Below are 18,107 nucleotides of genomic sequence, written 5' to 3'. Positions count from 1 at the left end.
TCTGAAATCTAAAGATTTGCTTTTCTCTGTATTGTATACCAAATAATTGTGGCTTTTGTACACTATAAGACAATATGACACATTGAGCTCTGGAAAATTTCGACATTTTTCACTATTTTTAGATCATTTACAGAGCTAACGTTTAATTACTGAATCAACTTTTGATCTGTAGGAGCACTATATGCACTAAAATAATGTTCAAAGCTCATAATTCTACTTATGTTGGAGCTTTTAACCCACATCTCAGAGTCCTCAGTGATCAAATGAAGCTGGATGACTGAACAAAGACTGAAAGACGATACTTACCAAGATGGTTGTTTTTCAGAAGAGAAAATTACTTTGAAAATATTCTGAATGAGGTATGGTCTGTACTGCTCAGTCACGGTATCAGTACTACAGGAATTACTTTTTTCAAACTGATTTCTGCTTTGCATATTTTAGTCTGTTTTGAAGTCCGATTGCAGTTGATTAAGTATTATTGAGATGTTGTTGAGGTTTTCTTTCAGCGAGCTTGCCTGTGTGTTCGAGAGTGTGCGGGCTGGTTTCATTAGGAAGCTTTGATGTGCTTTTTTCCAGATGCTTTTAAGGTAGATATTTCATTAAAAAACATCAAAGGTAAAGCTCTCTCTTTCTCTCTCCCACTATCTCTGCTTCACACTAACGCTCTTTGCTTTTGTCTTTCCTGGTATTAAAAGTATTCTTAAGTATTTGTCCTCTAATGTTTACTCTCTTTCAGGTTTTCTCCCCCGTATTTCTCCTCTATGCAAAGAGTGCAGCTGAAGACAGGGAAACATTTGGCCAATCCTGCGCTTCATGTCGTCTCTCCCTGTTTCGTCTCCCCCCTGCTCTTTGTTTCTCCCCCCTCACGGTCTCTACACTTCAACAATGTTATTTGTGATTTCCTCTCATATCAACAGAACTGTGTTTTGCCTTTAGAGCTGATCCCCAATGTTTGTTCCCTGCAGTGAAGGTCTTGGCTTGTCCTTCACAGCTTTGATTACTTTACTTGATTCCCTTTCTCATTTCTTATTCAAATCCCCTGTTTTCTAAAATTTTTCATAAATGGTTTCATGTAGGTTTAGATTTTATGACAACATCCTCAATTGATTTAAACATTGAAAACACTGTAACACTGTACAGTTGATCTCCATTATAGTCATCTCACTGCTATAATGATAATGATATGCGCAGAAATGGAAGACCTGGAAACGCTGACTGATCAGAGCAGACGCAGCTTTTCTGTGGGGGTGGGGGTCTATACCTTTATGGGACATGGTGTCTTGATAACACATTGAGATAGTGGCGCACCTATTTCCTTTTCCACTTACATGGATTCCGTCTTGTAGAGCAGTGAGATCCCATCTCTTACTGTATTTCACCTCTCTGTTCTCCTGTCTCCTCTTGCAGGTACTTCACCAACATATCTATTGGTGGGCGGGACTATTCCTTCAACAGTGATGGCTATCTGTCCAACCCGCTGCTTGATGTCATCTCCTACACCAATGGAAGAGGCTGGGAGGAGGTCAGTACGCAGCTGTACAAGTCGGCACTAATTATCATAGTGCCGCAGCTAGACAAGCTAACCGCAATTTCACAGCCCATCAGACATGCTAACTCATCACTGCTCATTTTCACCTTTCTGCTCTCTCACTGTCTCTCCCCGTCTCTCTCTCTCCCAGATCTCATTAGAGCTCCCCTAAGCCTCCTCCTCCCCCTCTCCTGCTCTCCCTCTACTCTTTCGTCTTGGTTCGTCAGCCTTGTTAGTCAGCGCTAACTTGCAGTCCAATATCCTCTCCATCAGGGGCCATGCGTAGCAGTTGTACAGTAATAGCACCAAATCCAAGGTCTGCCCTCACATGGCACTTTCAATTCCTCAAGACGTGAGAAAAACAAGTAAACCCTTTTTGTTCTTTCCTGCTGCGTTCCATTTGCTCTTGACCTTTTACGACTCAGTATGTTTAAATGAGGGGGGTCTCGAGTTTGCGCTCGCAGGTAAAGGATGATAACCAAAAAAGGACAAATCGACCTTTGAAAGAAGGAAAAACACATTGCTCTAACAGCACGGAATCAGTATGAGTCCTTGGATTTTAAAGTGTTTGTAGTTCTTCACCTTCCTGTCAAAGCTTAACTTCCTCCTTAATGTGCAGTTATATACAATACTTTGGCTTGGCTCTGTAAGAGAAGGATGAATGGATTCAGGTAAGAGTGCACTAAGTAGGACTTAAGGAATGAATAAACTTGAAGTTTCTCTAAGCAGGATTTCCGTGCAGTATATACCTGCCATAGCGACCTGATATGCAATTTGTCCAAAAGTATATGGACACCATCATTCCTGGGCTGTTTTTCATGACTTTGGATAGTTCCATTTGAGGTCAGTTGTATTGCTACATCATATAATGATCATAACGACAATAGTTTTCTTCCAACATTGTTGCATCAGTTTGGGGAAGACCATTTCCTGTTTCATAACATTGCTCCAGTGTACAGCTTAATAAAGAAATGTATGTCCCAGTGTGTTGTGGAAGAACTTGAATGGCTGGAACAGATCCTCTGAAGCTAACCTCTAACATAATGATGCTGACTCTGACATAATAACATTTCAGTCAGACAAGTCATATTTTAAATGTTTATTTCAACAGCAGAACATAGATAGCGTTTGGCGTCTGACTCCAGGCTCATCACTCCAGGCAGATATGTTTAATATTGGGGAGTGATGATTAAATATCCCCACCCCCTAGCCAGAGCCTGCAGGTGGATGTTGGGGTGGAGGTGGAGCTGAGACAATAGACAATGCAAAGGGAGAGCTAGGAAGATTTTGCAGCTTAAATAGACCACCACATTAGGACATGTGTATGAATCAGTGCAGCTTGAGCTGACTGTCTGAACTAGCTCATAGACATCACTCTATATTGTAAATATGCAACCTAGTAACTAGAATAAATGCTGGCATTGTACATTTTTGCAAACTATGGATACTTTACATTTGTACATTATTTTGTAGCACGTACATTGACACTTGAAGTTTCAGCAATACTGCGGTTAACTTGTGGTCAGGTTAAGGCACAAAAAACACTTAGTTATGATTAAGTCAGATCATTTTGGTCTCAAAATACCAGCCTGTTTCCATTCCAAAGTCATCAAATGCCAATGCACGGCAGTGGGCGGCATCTATTTGTAACGTGGCCAGACACAACCTTTCATGGTATTATGTTACGCTGCTGGTCGGCCATACGGCACTTGACGTGGCAGTATAATATGTGCATAGGCAACGTCAGTTCATACCGCGACTGAACCTCACCTGTTACCTGAAAGGCTGCTGGTGACAATGTATTATAAGGAGCTGGAAGGTCTCTGTAAGGCAGGTGGGAAGGGTGGTGGATGGGTCCAGTAAACCCTGGAGTTTCACCCAGGAGCCTGGTGTTCACTTCCTTTATGAATGTAGAGCCAAACCATGATGTTTTTCTTCTAAATCTACCCAACATGCTTTTGTTGCCTAAACATAACCACACGTCTCGGCATTGGTTACAGCGTCCCGGAATGTCAACAGCAGACGCAAGAGGATACCTAGTGCATTATATATAGATATGAAAGTCCACTGACAAAGCAGTAATATATGACGATTTTGGATTGGAACATGTTGGAAATGCACATTTTTGGCGGCTCGGTTGCTGATGAAAACATCAATTTTACGCTAGAAACAAATGCTTTTTCGTGACATTATACCAGCAGGGAACATAGCAAGTCTCTGTAGTAAACAATTGCTTTTTGGGGCACTATTCCTGTTGAAAACACGTGGATGGGTTGATAAAAAACACCCATGTCTGTTGGTTGAAAAGGTGCTGGAAACATAGTGACAGGGCATTAAAAAACACCCAGGTTTGATGGCCAAAGGGCAGGCCAAAATGCAGCAATGACTCGCCAAAAAACAATTAGTTTTGTTGTTAATTGGTCTCAAACAGTGGTCTACAGCTTGGCAGACATCTCGCCGTGAGCCCCTATCCACCCTCCAGCTTTAAATGACATACTTAGCTCATATACTATGTCACTTTAGAAACAATATTGTATGTATGAAACTTACAGATGTAACATATCCATAGTTTGCAGAAACATACATTTCCACAGTTTTCTTTTGGTGACTGTCTTCAGTTACAGCAAACATTTTCTATCAGTCTTATTACATGATCTCATCTGTTGCAGTTTCTTAAACTGTGTTATGTGAACAGTCAACAAGTGAGTTACTGTAGACATTTGAGGGAGTATTGTCATAGCAACATTAAATGCATTAAATGGTATCCTTTGCTCAACCCTTTTGATGTCAAAACAGTCAATTCTAGAATCTCATTTTGCCAGCAGTATCTGTCCTCCGTGTCACATGGTGAATTTGTGATTTGAACTGGCCTCTAAATCTCCTTTTGCAGTTGTCAAGATTTTTGATAAAAGACATTAACTTGACAATCCTACATAGTGGCTTTCCCTCTGGACTTTCAAACAAATGTCTGACTCACTGTTGGCAATTTGCGATCTAAAAAATACTTGGACTGAATGGTGGTGTTTGAGCAAGGGTTTGCTGAATGTTATACATTGTCTATGCTATGATCTCAAATTGACCCCAGTCTTGTTTTGCAGAAGATAACAAGTCCTAGAGCAAGATTCAGATCGGGGGAATATTAAAGTTACTGACAATACTTAAAATCTCAAAACCTGACAAATAGGCAGCATACATGAGAAAATAAAAGTGCTGCCTCTCATCATTTGAATGCTGAACAGGGGGCATTTATTTTTGGAGAATGTCAGCTACTTTATTCATGTTTTTTAAGGCTTCCTCACTCTGTCTTCCTTCAGCGTTTGAGTTCAGCACATCCAGCCTGTATTTCTTCTGGCAGTAGTTAACCTGACAGAGGAGCAGAACATTACAGTAGTGCATGCTGCAAGAAGCACTACTCCATCTGTGGGAATCGTACTGTTTTCTGCCCTTTCCCAATGCAGCTTGCCATTACTATATTGAATTTTTACTGAATGAAGGCTTAGATACTGACGGAGGAGACAGGTTACTGTCTTGTACTCCACGGGTTTGGAAGAGATAGAGAAATAAAAACTGGCTACAGCCGGCAGAGAAACTGACAGATAAGGGTTCAGTTTGCACTGCTGCTCTCAAAAGACGACTCCTGTGCTCCTCTTTCATATCAGATTGTCAGGTGAGTCGAGGAGGAAATCATCTGGATGGCCATGTCAGGTTTAAAACACAAACCCCCTCTTAGGATTTTACAATATTTAGTCATTTTACAGTTGTTATGATCCCTGTCTAGAAAGCACTGGAGCTAAAGTACACTTGTGATGTGGTTCTTAGAATGCTCAAGGACAAGCACAAAACATAGGCACACTCTAGCTGCTATAATCAATATTTTTATATTAACAATGAATGAAATGACTTTGTAATGTTGAAAGGAGTTGCCTATAGTGAGAAACATACTGAGAATTATCGCTCAACTCTGCAGTTCCACTCTGCTCTATGGATCGTATTAGCCATTTGGCATCCTCTTGGGCTGAGAAATTAAGCCAATGCAGAGGTGCCAAAAACTGCAGTTCCTCTAATAACCACTTGAGGCTGGCACCAAAAGTGAGTTAATTCCATAAACCCCCATTTTAAAATGCCCAACTGTACAGCAGTAATAAACATGTTTACAGCCTTTTTTTTCTCTATAGCTAATTTCCCTGTTCATAACAACTGCACTGGGGGTGAACTGAATATAACTCACCCGTTTACATTTAATAAAAGCTCAAAGTTTTGCATAATAAAGGACTTGTTAACTTTGAGTGACAGGTGGGTGCCGTCTCTTGACTAGTCAGTACCATGGCACAACGTTGGTTAGACAATGAAACCATGGTGTAATACCAGATTCACAGAGTAAAGGCGTAGCTGTCACTATTTCAGCAAGTTTACAGTTCATATAAGTTAATTGTAACATTTAAGTCACCTAAAAAAGTCTGATTTACCATTTAGTTAAACTAAAAGACCCACCAAGAAGTTGCATAAGCCTTTTCAGTTTTTGCACATTTTGAACATTTTGTTTTGATTGTTTTAAGCCTGATTATTGCCATAGCAAAATGTATCATCATCATTTGCATGACTGCAACCATAGCTGTAAATGCACAATGTGAACCAAGCTAGCAGCCATCATCTAAATATTGTCACTTATGGCTCCAATAATTTAAGATGGCCACAACCAAAATGGCAGACCTGAGGCTTCAAAACAGGAGACCACAAACCAATGGGTGCACTGCAACTTTTATTTTCTCCAAGTGAGGAAATTGGATATTAACTTTTAGCATACTCTAATTGAAATTCGTATACATTTTAGATCCAATCATCACTTAAGTGTATGCCTTACAAAAGAGACAGTAAAAACACATGCAAAGGTCAGATTTGTCATATTAATATTTAAAGTGTGTTGTTTGATTCACAACTTCAAATGATGCAGTAAGTAACATGCAAGACAACATTTCACCTTAATCGTTTACTGTAGCTGCTGGAGGCTCTCTAGCGGCACAGGTGAAGTTTTTATTTTTATTTTTATTTTTTTGTCAGTCTAGAGCTAGCTGTTAACTAGTCAAAATGAAAAGGCAGCTAAACACCTTGTCATTTTACGTGTGTATGTAAACTTGTGATCATAGGAACAGTGGTTGCCTAACCTTTGAGATGAGCTGCAACTTAGAATAGAATAGAAGAGAAAGACATTTATTGTCATCATTCATCATGTGTATGACAAAATTAAAACAGCTGCCTCTGATGGTGCAAGGAAGAATAAAAGTACAAAAGTACAAGTAAACTGTATAAAACAATCTACACTAAAAACAATACTGTAAAACAAACAATAAATAATAAATAAAATCCAAAATATGACCACAATGACAACAATACTGACCAGTACTTGTGTAAAGCTTCCATGAATAGTTACATTATTTGCAGTGGAAATGATGGAATGGGGAAGTTATTGCACTAGGCGACAAGAATGGTAATAGTTAATATTATTGCACAGTGAATGGATATTGCACAGAGATATGGCACATTGTTGAGTGGGATATGGCTGTCATTTATGTGTTGTTGTTGACCTGTGATCCCATGTCTGCAGTGTTCAGCGACCTAATGGCCCATGGGTCAAAACTGTCTCTGAGTCTGTTTGTGCTGCATTTTAAGGCCCTGTACCTCCTGCCTGAGGGCAGCAGGCTAAACAGGTGCTGTCCAGGGTGGTAGGGGTCCTCTGATATTTTCTTTGCTTTGCTGAGGCACCGAGAGCTGGCAATGACCTCTAGAGGAGGCAGAGAGCAACCAATGATCTTTTCTGCAGTTCTGGTCACGCTCTGCAGAGCTTTCCTGCTTGCCAACGAACAGCCAGCAAACCACACTGTGACACAGTACATTAGCAGTTTCTCTGCAGCACTTGCAGGAAGTGGAGTCTCTGCTGGGCCTTCTTGAGGAGTGCTAATGTGTTGGCTGTCCAGGTGAGGTTCTCTGTGATACAGGTCCCCAGAAACTTAAAGGAGGCCATCTTCTCCACATGTTCCCTGTTAATGTCCAGAGGAGCATGGTCTTCTCTCTGCTTCCTGAAGTCAATGACCATCTCTTTGGTATTGGTGGTATTGAGCCTCAGATTGTTCACAGTGCACCACTCTGCTAGCTGTACTCCCCCCCCGTACGCTGCCTCATCTCTACCCATAATCAGACCTACCAACAGTGGTGTCGAGATAGATAGTCCAGGACAGTCAGCTTCTCGGTCAGGATGTCAGGGATGATTGTGTTAAAAGCTGAGCTGTAATCCATGAACAACATCCTGACATAACTCCTCGGTAGCTCAAGGTGGCTCAGGGCAGTGTGGAGGCCAGTGGAGATAGCGTCCTCCATGGACCGGTTTGCTCTATAGGCAAACTGGTGTGGGTCAAAGTTCTGAGGGAGGCAGGCCTTGATGTGCTGGAGGATGAGTCTCTCAAAGCCTTTTGTGACTACAGACATCAGTGCCACTGATCTGTAGTCACTGAGGCTCTTGATGGCTGTGTGTTTTGGATGATTGTGGCTGTTTTCAGGCAGAATGGTACTGATGCTTGTGTCAGTGATGTATTGAAGATGCTGGTCAGCACTCCAGCCAATTGGTCTGCACAAGCACGTAGTACTTTATAGAGTACACCATCCGATCCTGCAGCCTTCCTTGGGTTCACAGCCTTTAGTGCACGCCTCACTTGGTGGTCCTGAATGGTGAGCGTGGAAGGACTGGAGGTCTGGCAGGACGGCACCACTGTGGTAGGTCTGGATGCCTCAAAGTGGGCAAAGAAGTGGTTGAGTTCTTCTGCTAGTGACGCATCCGTATTGACCACCCCAGGTGCATTGCCTTTGTAGTTTGTGAGGTGTTGAATGCCCTGCCAGAACTGCCGAGGGTCACTGTTGGGGAGGTGTGACTCTATTCTCCTCCTGTAGGCCTCTTTTGCTGCTTTGATTCCCCTCCTCAAGTCTGCTCTTGCAGCACTGTACCAAGCTCTGTCACCTGTCTTGAGGGCAGTGTTCCGGGTCCTCAGGAGCGCTTTCACCGCCGAGGTAATCCAGGGTTTCTGGTTTGGGAAGACCCAGATCCGTTTGTCCACGGTGTCAGTGTCTGTACAGTGCTTTATGAAGGCTAGAATTGTCTCTGTGCGCTCCTGCAGCTCCAAATGTTCAAAAATGCTCCACTCAGTGCTCTCGAAGCACTCCTGTAGCTGGGTGAGTGCCTCCTCAGGCCAAGTTTTTACAGTCTTTAATGTTGGCTTAGTTCTCCTTCTAAGGGGGTTTGTGCAGGAACAAGCAGCAGTGAAAGATGGTCATACATACCCAGATGGGGGAGGGGAGCTGTTCTGTATGCCTGCTTTAGGTTTAAGTAAACATGATCAAGAGTTTTTCCACCTCTCGTGGGACACTGTACATACTGTACAAATTTAGGAAACACACTCTTGAGACAGCAACAAGTCCCCAGCAACGATTAAGACTGCATCTGCATAAGCCTGCATCTGCCTGTTGATGTTATCATACAGGAGGGAGAGAGCTATGCTAGTGTTAGCATCAGGTGGACTACAGGCTGCGGTGATGATCACTGCAGAGAGCTCTCTGGGCAGTTAAAAGGGTCTACACAAGACAGTTAATGCCTCCAAATGAGGGCAGCAGTGGGTGTAAATAATCCTGCTGTTTGTTGACCATTCGTCATGAGTGTAAATGCAGAGTCCTCCTCCTTTGCTCTTACCGGAGTCTGCAGTCCTGTCATAGCGGTGCAAGCTACGGCCTGTTAGCTGAACAGTAGCGTCCGGTACGAGCGGGTGTAGCCAGGTTTCCATAATAATAATGGAATAATAATGGATATGGCTCTTCCCTGCCATCAATACCACCAGTTCATCAGTTCTGTTGACAACAGACCTGGCGTTGGTTGGCAGCGGAGGGTTGTGTGGTTGTCTCTTTAGCCTCACTAGCAGGCCCACTCTGCATCTGCTTGCACTGACTCCGCCGGCATCAACGGCGCCCTGGACCGAAAACATGCCAGGGAGAGCCTGGTGGTCTGGGTATGTCCAACGGGATGTTGTGTGAATGCTGGAATTCGGACGTAATGTCGATTCGACTCGTAAATCCTATGGCCCGCAGTTCAGTGAAAATTTAGGAGAGTTCTGTTCCATTCACACAACCACATTCGCACCAAAACACACACCCAATAGCACACAAAACGTACCAAATCAGGGAGCCAAGAGCCGCTGCACCCGTGTGTGCCGCCATTTTGCAAAAACGTAGGTGCACTGCAGAACATAAACAGAAAGCACTACAACCCTGCTTACAAAATCTGTAAAATATTCTGTATGTTAATTATTAAGAAATTGAAAAGTATAAATAAAAATCTATTGCTATTAAATGTCCTATTATTGTTTAAAAATAAAATTAAAATGACAGGTATTAATCGGGCGGCAACCTCCAGAGCTGAAAAATGAATCTAATTCAGAAATGCCAAAAACTGCAATTCCTTTAATGGCCACTTGTGGCTGACTCCAAAAGTCCAATCCTCACAGCTCCCCATGCATGTCATAATACCCAAGTTTACAGCAGAAATGTTTACAGCCTGGCACAAAAAATGGTTTTGCTAATTTTGCTTTGACTGAGAGGTTGTCTGCGTGTCAACATCACAGTCTAAGTGTCAAATTTACCTGTCCATTTGTCCATTATTCTTATACAGCCTATGGTAAGAATAGATTATGATGGAATTTTTACGACCCTGACCCAAAATGATGGACAATGAGAAAGCATCTTATGGCAACTAGCGGTCCAAGGAAACCTATTGAAGGAAAGTCATCCTATTCTAAATTACAAGTGGCTTGGTGAAACATAAAGTTGTTTAGTATGCAGAACAAACAAGTATGACAAACATATTAAAGTCACTTCATAAAAAATAGTATTTATCTGTTTTTTTAGCCTTTAGATGGATTCAGATTGAATTGTGATGCACTGCAGATTACACATAAATTTCAGTCCATTATGTTATTTAATTTTTTCTCAGTCATTTTCAGGCAGGAACTTGAAGGTCTTTTGAAGTGACTGTTGTATAAAGGCCTTGACCTGAGAGATAATGGCCAAGTAAAGGACAAACAGTTTTAATACAACTCCCTTAGAGGCCAGCACTTGACCCTAACTGCCCAGTAGCGCTCTTCAACCTTATCTATCTGAACATCCCAGTTTCCCAGGCGTATATTTGCTGAATTAACTTCTCCTGAACTGAATCATGGAGTATATTTACCAAGCACAGCAACCTTAGGGCAGCTGAACAGGAGCTGGCTGCAGAACTCAAAGTGAGATCAGGAACTGTATTTATCAAGTTTCTCTGTGTCAGAACATTCACAAAGAGATGAACGTTTGGTTTTGCTTTTGGGCAAAAACATATTTTGTGAACTTCTGTAATGGCCAAGTAGGTTTTGCAGTTATCCTTTTTCTAATGTCAAACCTCAGACTTCAATTAGCACACACTAAATAATTTGTGTCTAATGTCTCTAAAGGAATCCATACCAAAGTATCCACAAATGTCCACATGTGCATATGGATGTATAATTAGTGCTGTTGGGGCTAAATGCTCCATGCATGGAATGCATGAGGATTGACTAACTCAGCCTTATTCACATTTAATCTTCCTGAATATAAAAAAAACGATCAAACTAATGTTGCCAAACCATTAGAAAAACAGATGACAAAATGTACATTTTGTTACATACATTTCCAACTTCACATTGTTAGTCTTACCTTCATGGAAGTAGCTTGTTAAACACTTTCAAGTAATGTTGTTTTCACTATTTTATGACATTTTTCTGCCTAAGATTATACTATTGTTATTATCTGTTTGTGCACTTCCGTGCAGATCATATTGGAAAGGAAAATATTCTTTTGTTGTTTGATTTTTGTTGTTTTTCTGCCAGCTGAGCCTTTTTTCATACCTTTTGAGCTTCTCATTCTATGAGTTTTATGAAGATAGGTGTTATGTGATGCAACGACAGGGCAAGTCATCTTAAATTTTGTTTGTTCTTTGAGCTGAAACATAAACAGGAAAGTATACAGTGGATAAATGAAGAGATGAGACAAGACAGCCACAGTGTCTTTGTAATCAACATGACAGGAGAGCTGGAATCGTAAAGCACACAAAGCTGAATCCCATTTCAGATCAGTTTAAAGACACAATAACATTTTAACAACCTCACACCACAGAATAAAAACGATATATCTTCAGGAAGAGTTTGACAGATTTAGATAGGTTTATCAATTATTGTAATTCAGCTGGTACTTAACAATGGAGCAGGCTTTAAAACTGACTTCCTGGCCTATGCTCTCAACCAACTAGAATTCTCTCTTCTCCTACTGTGTTCAGCAAAAACAAATAAATCTGCTTCATTCTTAAGTTAAAAATTATGTTTGAGCAGTACTGTTTCTCCAGTATTTTGCATACTAATGTTCTACCTCTTTCTTCATACGTTTCTGTCACTTATAAGGTTAAGTAAGGTTACCCAGCTTGTTGGATTGTTGCTTTGGTTGAGCATGGCTGTAGGTTTAATCAATAGTTTTGACTAAAAATGTCTATATTTTAACCTCCAATTTGTAAAATATTATGAAGACCAGGTAAGGTGGCAATAAGACTCAACAACTGATGAGAAAGCCTGATAAAGATAACAATGATTAATGATCATCACACATATGATTAGCAGAGATCAGACATTATCTAAGACATATATTGAATTGAGCAGCTTATCTTCTCATTGCATCACATTATTAAATTTGATATAATTAACAGGATTATTAAATTGGTATATGATCAAATTGAACCCACACAACACATAATGTATGTAGTGTATCTATTAAGTATGGTACTTATCAAAATCTCTGCCATTGTTCCTCTTTCATAATATATCTTTTTTTCCCTCTCAAATCTTTTAATTGATTTTACTCCGGTATTGTGGATAATAAAGTGACATAGCTTGAGCTGGTCTCTGATATGACATACAAGGAATAAAAACATTAACAAGAACACGAACCAAACCATTTCTATTAACCTCTACATGACCTCCCCGTGTTCATTAACCCCTCCCACCCATATTCAAAATATTTCCCACTGGTTAAAAAAATCAATTAACTGGGGGTGCAGCATCTAGTTGTCATACGGATGGATGGTGGCCTCATTCATGTACTTCATAAAGGGCTTCCCGGTCTTGTCAAAGGATTTACTAGGTTCTGTAAGTCTAATCTTTTCATGTTTTATTTGATTTAGGATCTCCTTAAGCCAGCGATTGTGTGAAGTGGGGAAGAGTGTACTTCCACTTAAATAAAATGAGGCATCTAACCAACAGAGTTGTAAAGGCCAGAACATGCCATTCTGTCAATGGGAAGTTCAGTGTTGTAAGTGGTGAGATTCCAAATTAGGCAACGTATTCTCATGCAACGGCTCATAGATTATCCTATGAAAATGTTCACACAATGGTTTGGCGGGGCATAGTTGCAGTGACTCACAGCTTTCCCTTTTGGTGCTTTTTACTGTCAGTTTTGTTCAGTTTGTTCATGGATACATGTGCAAATTGCTGTTATAGTCACCAGGACTTACTGGACACTTATTTCCAGTGCCAAGTTACCTGTCACAGGTGACTTTCATTGCATTTATACCAGATGACCCAGCCATCTCTGTGGATTGTTATCATGTTTGGCAGACAGTGTAGATGGCAGAGGGAGAGGAAGCAGAAGCAGGGATGTCAGTCCGGCCTCCTGGCAAGGCTCAGGAAACAACCACACAAGCCTCCTCCACTGAGTATAATACTCACCAATGCAAGATCCATGGCTCCCATTACAGACAAGCTGGAGCTACAAATCATTGGTAATCACTACATTTGCAAGTGCTGTGTCATAGTAATAACTGAAACCTGGCTTAACTCGCTGGTTCCAGACACAGCAGTGCAGCGAACTGGCTGCACAAACCACTGTTGGGACAGAAACAAGGACTCTAGTAAGATGATCTGCCCTGATCTCCTCTTGAGGTCATGTTTTTTCTTTGTTTGATTTTCTTACTCAATCATGCGTACTGTTTTCTGTTTTATTTTGTTACTCAAAATGTTCCTCTTGTTCTTTGTCACATCAGCTGCTCATGTTCCCTTGTGGTTTCCCTGTGCTTTTGGTTTAGCCTGCTAGTTGTTCCTGCCCACCTGCTTAATGGTTGCCTGAAATTAATCTCATCTGCTTTTAAGCCTGTTTTCTACAATTAAAGTATCTTTTTCTGCCTGCATTTGGTTCCTCCCTGCCTGAACTACTGTAGTCTGCTATGACATACAGGACCACTGACTTCTTTGTTTTTTTACCCCCATCAGCACATTGGTCATGTGTTCCCAGCCTTTTGAAATACCTGAATTATACACAAATTACTAGCTCATAACTCTGTAGGCTATGGACGAGTTTTGGTGCATTTTTTTTCTTGCAGGAAAATGTACAAGCAGTGCATGAGAACAGCCTGATGAGCATGATGAGAGATTCAGGGTCAAGTTACATGCCAACAACTGTGTTTAGTATTTTATGCCAGACAATTTCAATTTGACCAGGACCAGAATGAATGGTTAGTGGGGAAATCTTAGCCAATCAGGCATTTAAATCCTAATTTTCACCCTAAAAACAAAACCTTACACTGTAACAAATCACATCTAGTGCACCAATCTTGAGTTCTTAAACTGTGTATGTCTTCTCACATCCATGTTCAGTGCTCACTGAAGTCATGTTTTTATATTTGATCAATATCAAAAATATAGTAGCTGTTAGTTAAGCCAGACCTGGGTTGAGGCTTGGATCATCATGCACGGTTAAAACCTTCTGAAGTCAGTGTGTATCAAACTATATTGAATTAAACCAAACTTTTAATCAAGCTTTATTTGTTCCGTTTTGGTTGACACCATTATTGGTCATGTTTCAGAAGTATTCCATTTCTGCAACTCGTTGGAGCTATTTTTCTGGGGGACAAATTTTGTACTTCAGTTGTTTACTACAATTTACTTCTGTTTTGCACTGAGAACACACTGGCAGAGCGAAAATAGAGGCAGAAATCACTTAAAAGTAGTAATGAATCCACTGCTGGCAGAAGTCGCATGGATGAGTGCGTGCCCATCGACGCTTCGCTGTCCATAAAATGGCTGCCAGTCCTACAATAATTATCACAAGTGAGAACCGTGTGTTTTCATTCTTTCTGTTGGAGGGATTACTGGGCTGCAATGCTCAGTCCCTCTCCCCCTGAAATTTCAATACTGGAGTTGAGTGCAGTAACTTTTTAGCATTCAGGGAAGCAACAAGGTCAAATATTAGTTGTGTTGATGCTTAAAGAGCCTTGACTCCCCTCTGGATGGTCCACATTATTGGGAAACAGAACAGAAGCTGGGACAGTGCAAGTCTGAGCAAAATAAATAATGACACCACTGAAAGGCACAGAAGCAGACAAAGTCCAGACAGCAAAGACCTCAACAATAATAACAATTTCAAGAACACAATTCACAAAATCAATGAAACTTCATACTTGTTATGGAAGGTTCAAGATAAGAAGGCCAAAAATGCGTACAATGAATCAAATACACAAATACACGATAATATGATGGTGGTGGTGTATGTAAATCAGTCACACAATGCATTTTCACAGTGCATCACAATTCATTTAACTTTCAACATTCAAACAAACAAACAAACAAACAAAAAAAGCCCGAAACATAGCCTAACTGCAAAGCAAAGATTGTTCGGCTTTCTTCTAAAGTTTTCTACCTTTAAGATCAAGTAACGTCTCTCAACATCCTGAAATTATCATAATTTATTTAAAGGCCTACTTCAGCAAATTAGTATTGCATTTTGATAAGAGTTGCTGCCCCAAGTGAAGGAGTTCATGTATCTCTGGTTCTTGTTCTGCGTCAGCAGTGATGCAGGTGATGCACTGGACCATCGAAGAGCGAGCTGAGCAAGGCAAAGCTTTTGATTTACTCGTCCATCTATGTCCCGACCTGTCCCAGATGAAAGATAACCAACGTGAAAGAAACGTGGCGATATCCTTGGTTGTGGCTCTGAAACAACAGTCCTACATCTCACAGTGAGAGAGGTTCAAGGATGGCAATTGTCACTGTCTTGCGATCAAAGACAGCCCGGGATAAAATTCTGACAGTGTCAGAAATTTGGAATGTCCATCTCACAGTGTGATTGTTGTTATGACCTACGTCTAGTAACCAACCAATAGAAATGCAGCATCAAATGATGCACTGATCAGCACAACAATGCTAATGCTAGTAGATGCTAATAAATATACTTCAAGCTCTCATAGCAAATCAGACATACTGAGTTGGCCTCTTTTCCCCAGCCACAACAGTGTCTGCATTCTCCTTCTCCTCTTCTTCAGACTTTTTCGAGACACATATATGCCACTTTTACAGGGACTCAATTCATGTTTGTTTTTATTTTTGTCTTGCCAACAAGATAGATGCCGCACGCTGATGACGTTTTGTCCTGTTGGCACTGATAGACATACGTCGTAGTCTGCGATTCAGTAGGCATTGTCATTGTACAGTCTGCATCAAACTTGAAGTCATGCCCAAGTTTATCAGACCTATGTCACACAGTGTAGCTTGCACTAAACTCATAAGACTGCCAAAATCTCACAGTCTGTTGGAGGTTTTAGGGGTGTTCCGGGCATGTCCAACTGGTAGGAGACCCCAGGGCAGTCCAAGAACATGCTGGAGGGATTATATATCTCATCTGGCCAGGGAACAACTTGGTATCCCCCGGGAGGAGCTGGAAAGCGTTGCTGGGGAAAGTAACATCTGGCTACTTTGCCCTGTGACTGGCCCCTGATAAGCAGATCAAAATGGATGGATGGAAGGATTTTCAAGAGACACAAAGAGGAAAAATACTCAAAAACAAAGAAGCAAAGGCCAAGATATCCTGTAAAAATATATACTTTGCAATACAAAAAGTGGGGTCTCTAAAGGTCTTTTCACACTAAACCGAATTATCCACACAGATTTCAAAACTTTTGTTTTCCGCAGTGCTAGATGTCTTTTTTTTTTTTTTCAAAGCCAACCAATAGAATAGTAAGTTTTGCTTATGTGACCAATAGATTATCAGATGTCAATGTCTTAACTCTACTTATATTGGCACACAACAGTATGGATGTTGATCTCAAAAATAGTATCCTCTTTGACAAACAAAGTATTGTCAAAGAGGATACTATGTTTGTCAAAGAGGATACTATTTTTGAGATCAACATCCATACTCTTTGACAAACAAAGTATTGTAAAGACTACAATTACAAGCAGAACATCTGGGGAAGCATAACAGCTGAACTTGCTTGTGATGGTGAATAGCTGACAAAAGAGGGGTAACACGGTAACACATAACTTGTAATTTCCAAATTACATATAATTGTTTGAGACGTATATTATAATACCTGGCCAAAGTGATAGCATGATATCAGTTATTTTTTATATTATTGTCATTACCAGCAATGGAAGCGTATGAACTCAATGTGTTTCCTTACAAAATCCACATTATGACCATTAAAAACTCCCCATTGAGTCTTACTGTATATCCAATGCCATGTATCACAAACAGATTTGGACTCTATGCAGTCTAGCCGTAAATGAAGGAAACCAGTGCACTGAAGCTTGGCAATTACAATTGTTACAATAACATGGGGCCACTCATAGGAGATGTGAGTCTTGAGTGACTATTGCACTCTTGGAATAGCCAGTGTGCAGAGTTGTGTTTGGGGTTATTATAGTAGAAACGAGAACCATTGTGTGATGGTGAAAAACTTAAATTCATGGTGGAATGCACAGGATGCAAATATCCATGTTGACTTTGGTGTGAAGGGTTTGAATGCGAAATATTGTCAACAAATATTGTGCATTTTCATTTAGTTTTTTAATTTCCTGTGAAAAGGCCTTACCACTGCTAGACTTATTAATACTGATTGAAAATTACACCAGATCCTTACTTTTTTATTAAATTGTTGTATACATCAGCACTTTCTTGTAAGTAACATGATTTGGTACCTTGTAGAACCACACCACATTGACAGTGATTCAGCCTATTCCTAGGATTGAACATTTTTCACAATTGCTATTCTCATCACTGAGAGTGTTTGGTCTTTGCATGAAAAGGTCCTCTGGTGCTCAGATAGTGATGAGTTTTACCTTTGCAGCAGCGATTTGTTTGTTATGAACAGAGGAGGTGCTGCGTTACAATGAACCGCCACAGCCACTGCCTGAACAGACAAAGAAATATATGGTAAAAATCAAATATTTCATTCCAAGTTGTGGATTCTGTAAAGCAGCTATTGGCTGGTTTGGGATAATTTATAATACATCATTGTAAGGAGGGGGACAGCAGATCAGATTATTGATCCTAAAGAGCATTTTAAAAAGCAGTGGCTGCAAAAGTAATAATTCTTACATAACGGGGTGTTGATTTTGAATCATTGAATTATTGATTCCTGTAGGTAGTGCACCCCAAACTATTGAGTCCTCAAAGCGGTGAACCTGAGATTATTTGTCCAGCTCCCAGCTCCATGTCA

General features: G+C 40.6%; 1 protein-coding gene across 1 annotated transcript in view; it reads left to right on the top strand.

The window, feature by feature from the left end:
• grin2da (glutamate receptor, ionotropic, N-methyl D-aspartate 2D, a) overlaps nucleotides 1–18,107 on the top strand; it is a 264,862-nt gene that overhangs the window by 109,506 nt on the left and 137,249 nt on the right. The window contains exon 6 of the mRNA XM_049602881.1: nucleotides 1,408–1,522. Coding sequence (XP_049458838.1) covers nucleotides 1,408–1,522 — 115 coding nt within the window. The remainder of the gene's footprint in view (nucleotides 1–1,407; nucleotides 1,523–18,107) is intronic.

Source organism: Epinephelus fuscoguttatus, linkage group LG17, assembly GCF_011397635.1.
Source record: "Epinephelus fuscoguttatus linkage group LG17, E.fuscoguttatus.final_Chr_v1".
Classification (NCBI taxonomy): domain Eukaryota; kingdom Metazoa; phylum Chordata; class Actinopteri; order Perciformes; family Serranidae; genus Epinephelus; species Epinephelus fuscoguttatus.
This window is presented reverse-complemented; position numbering and strand designations above follow the sequence as displayed.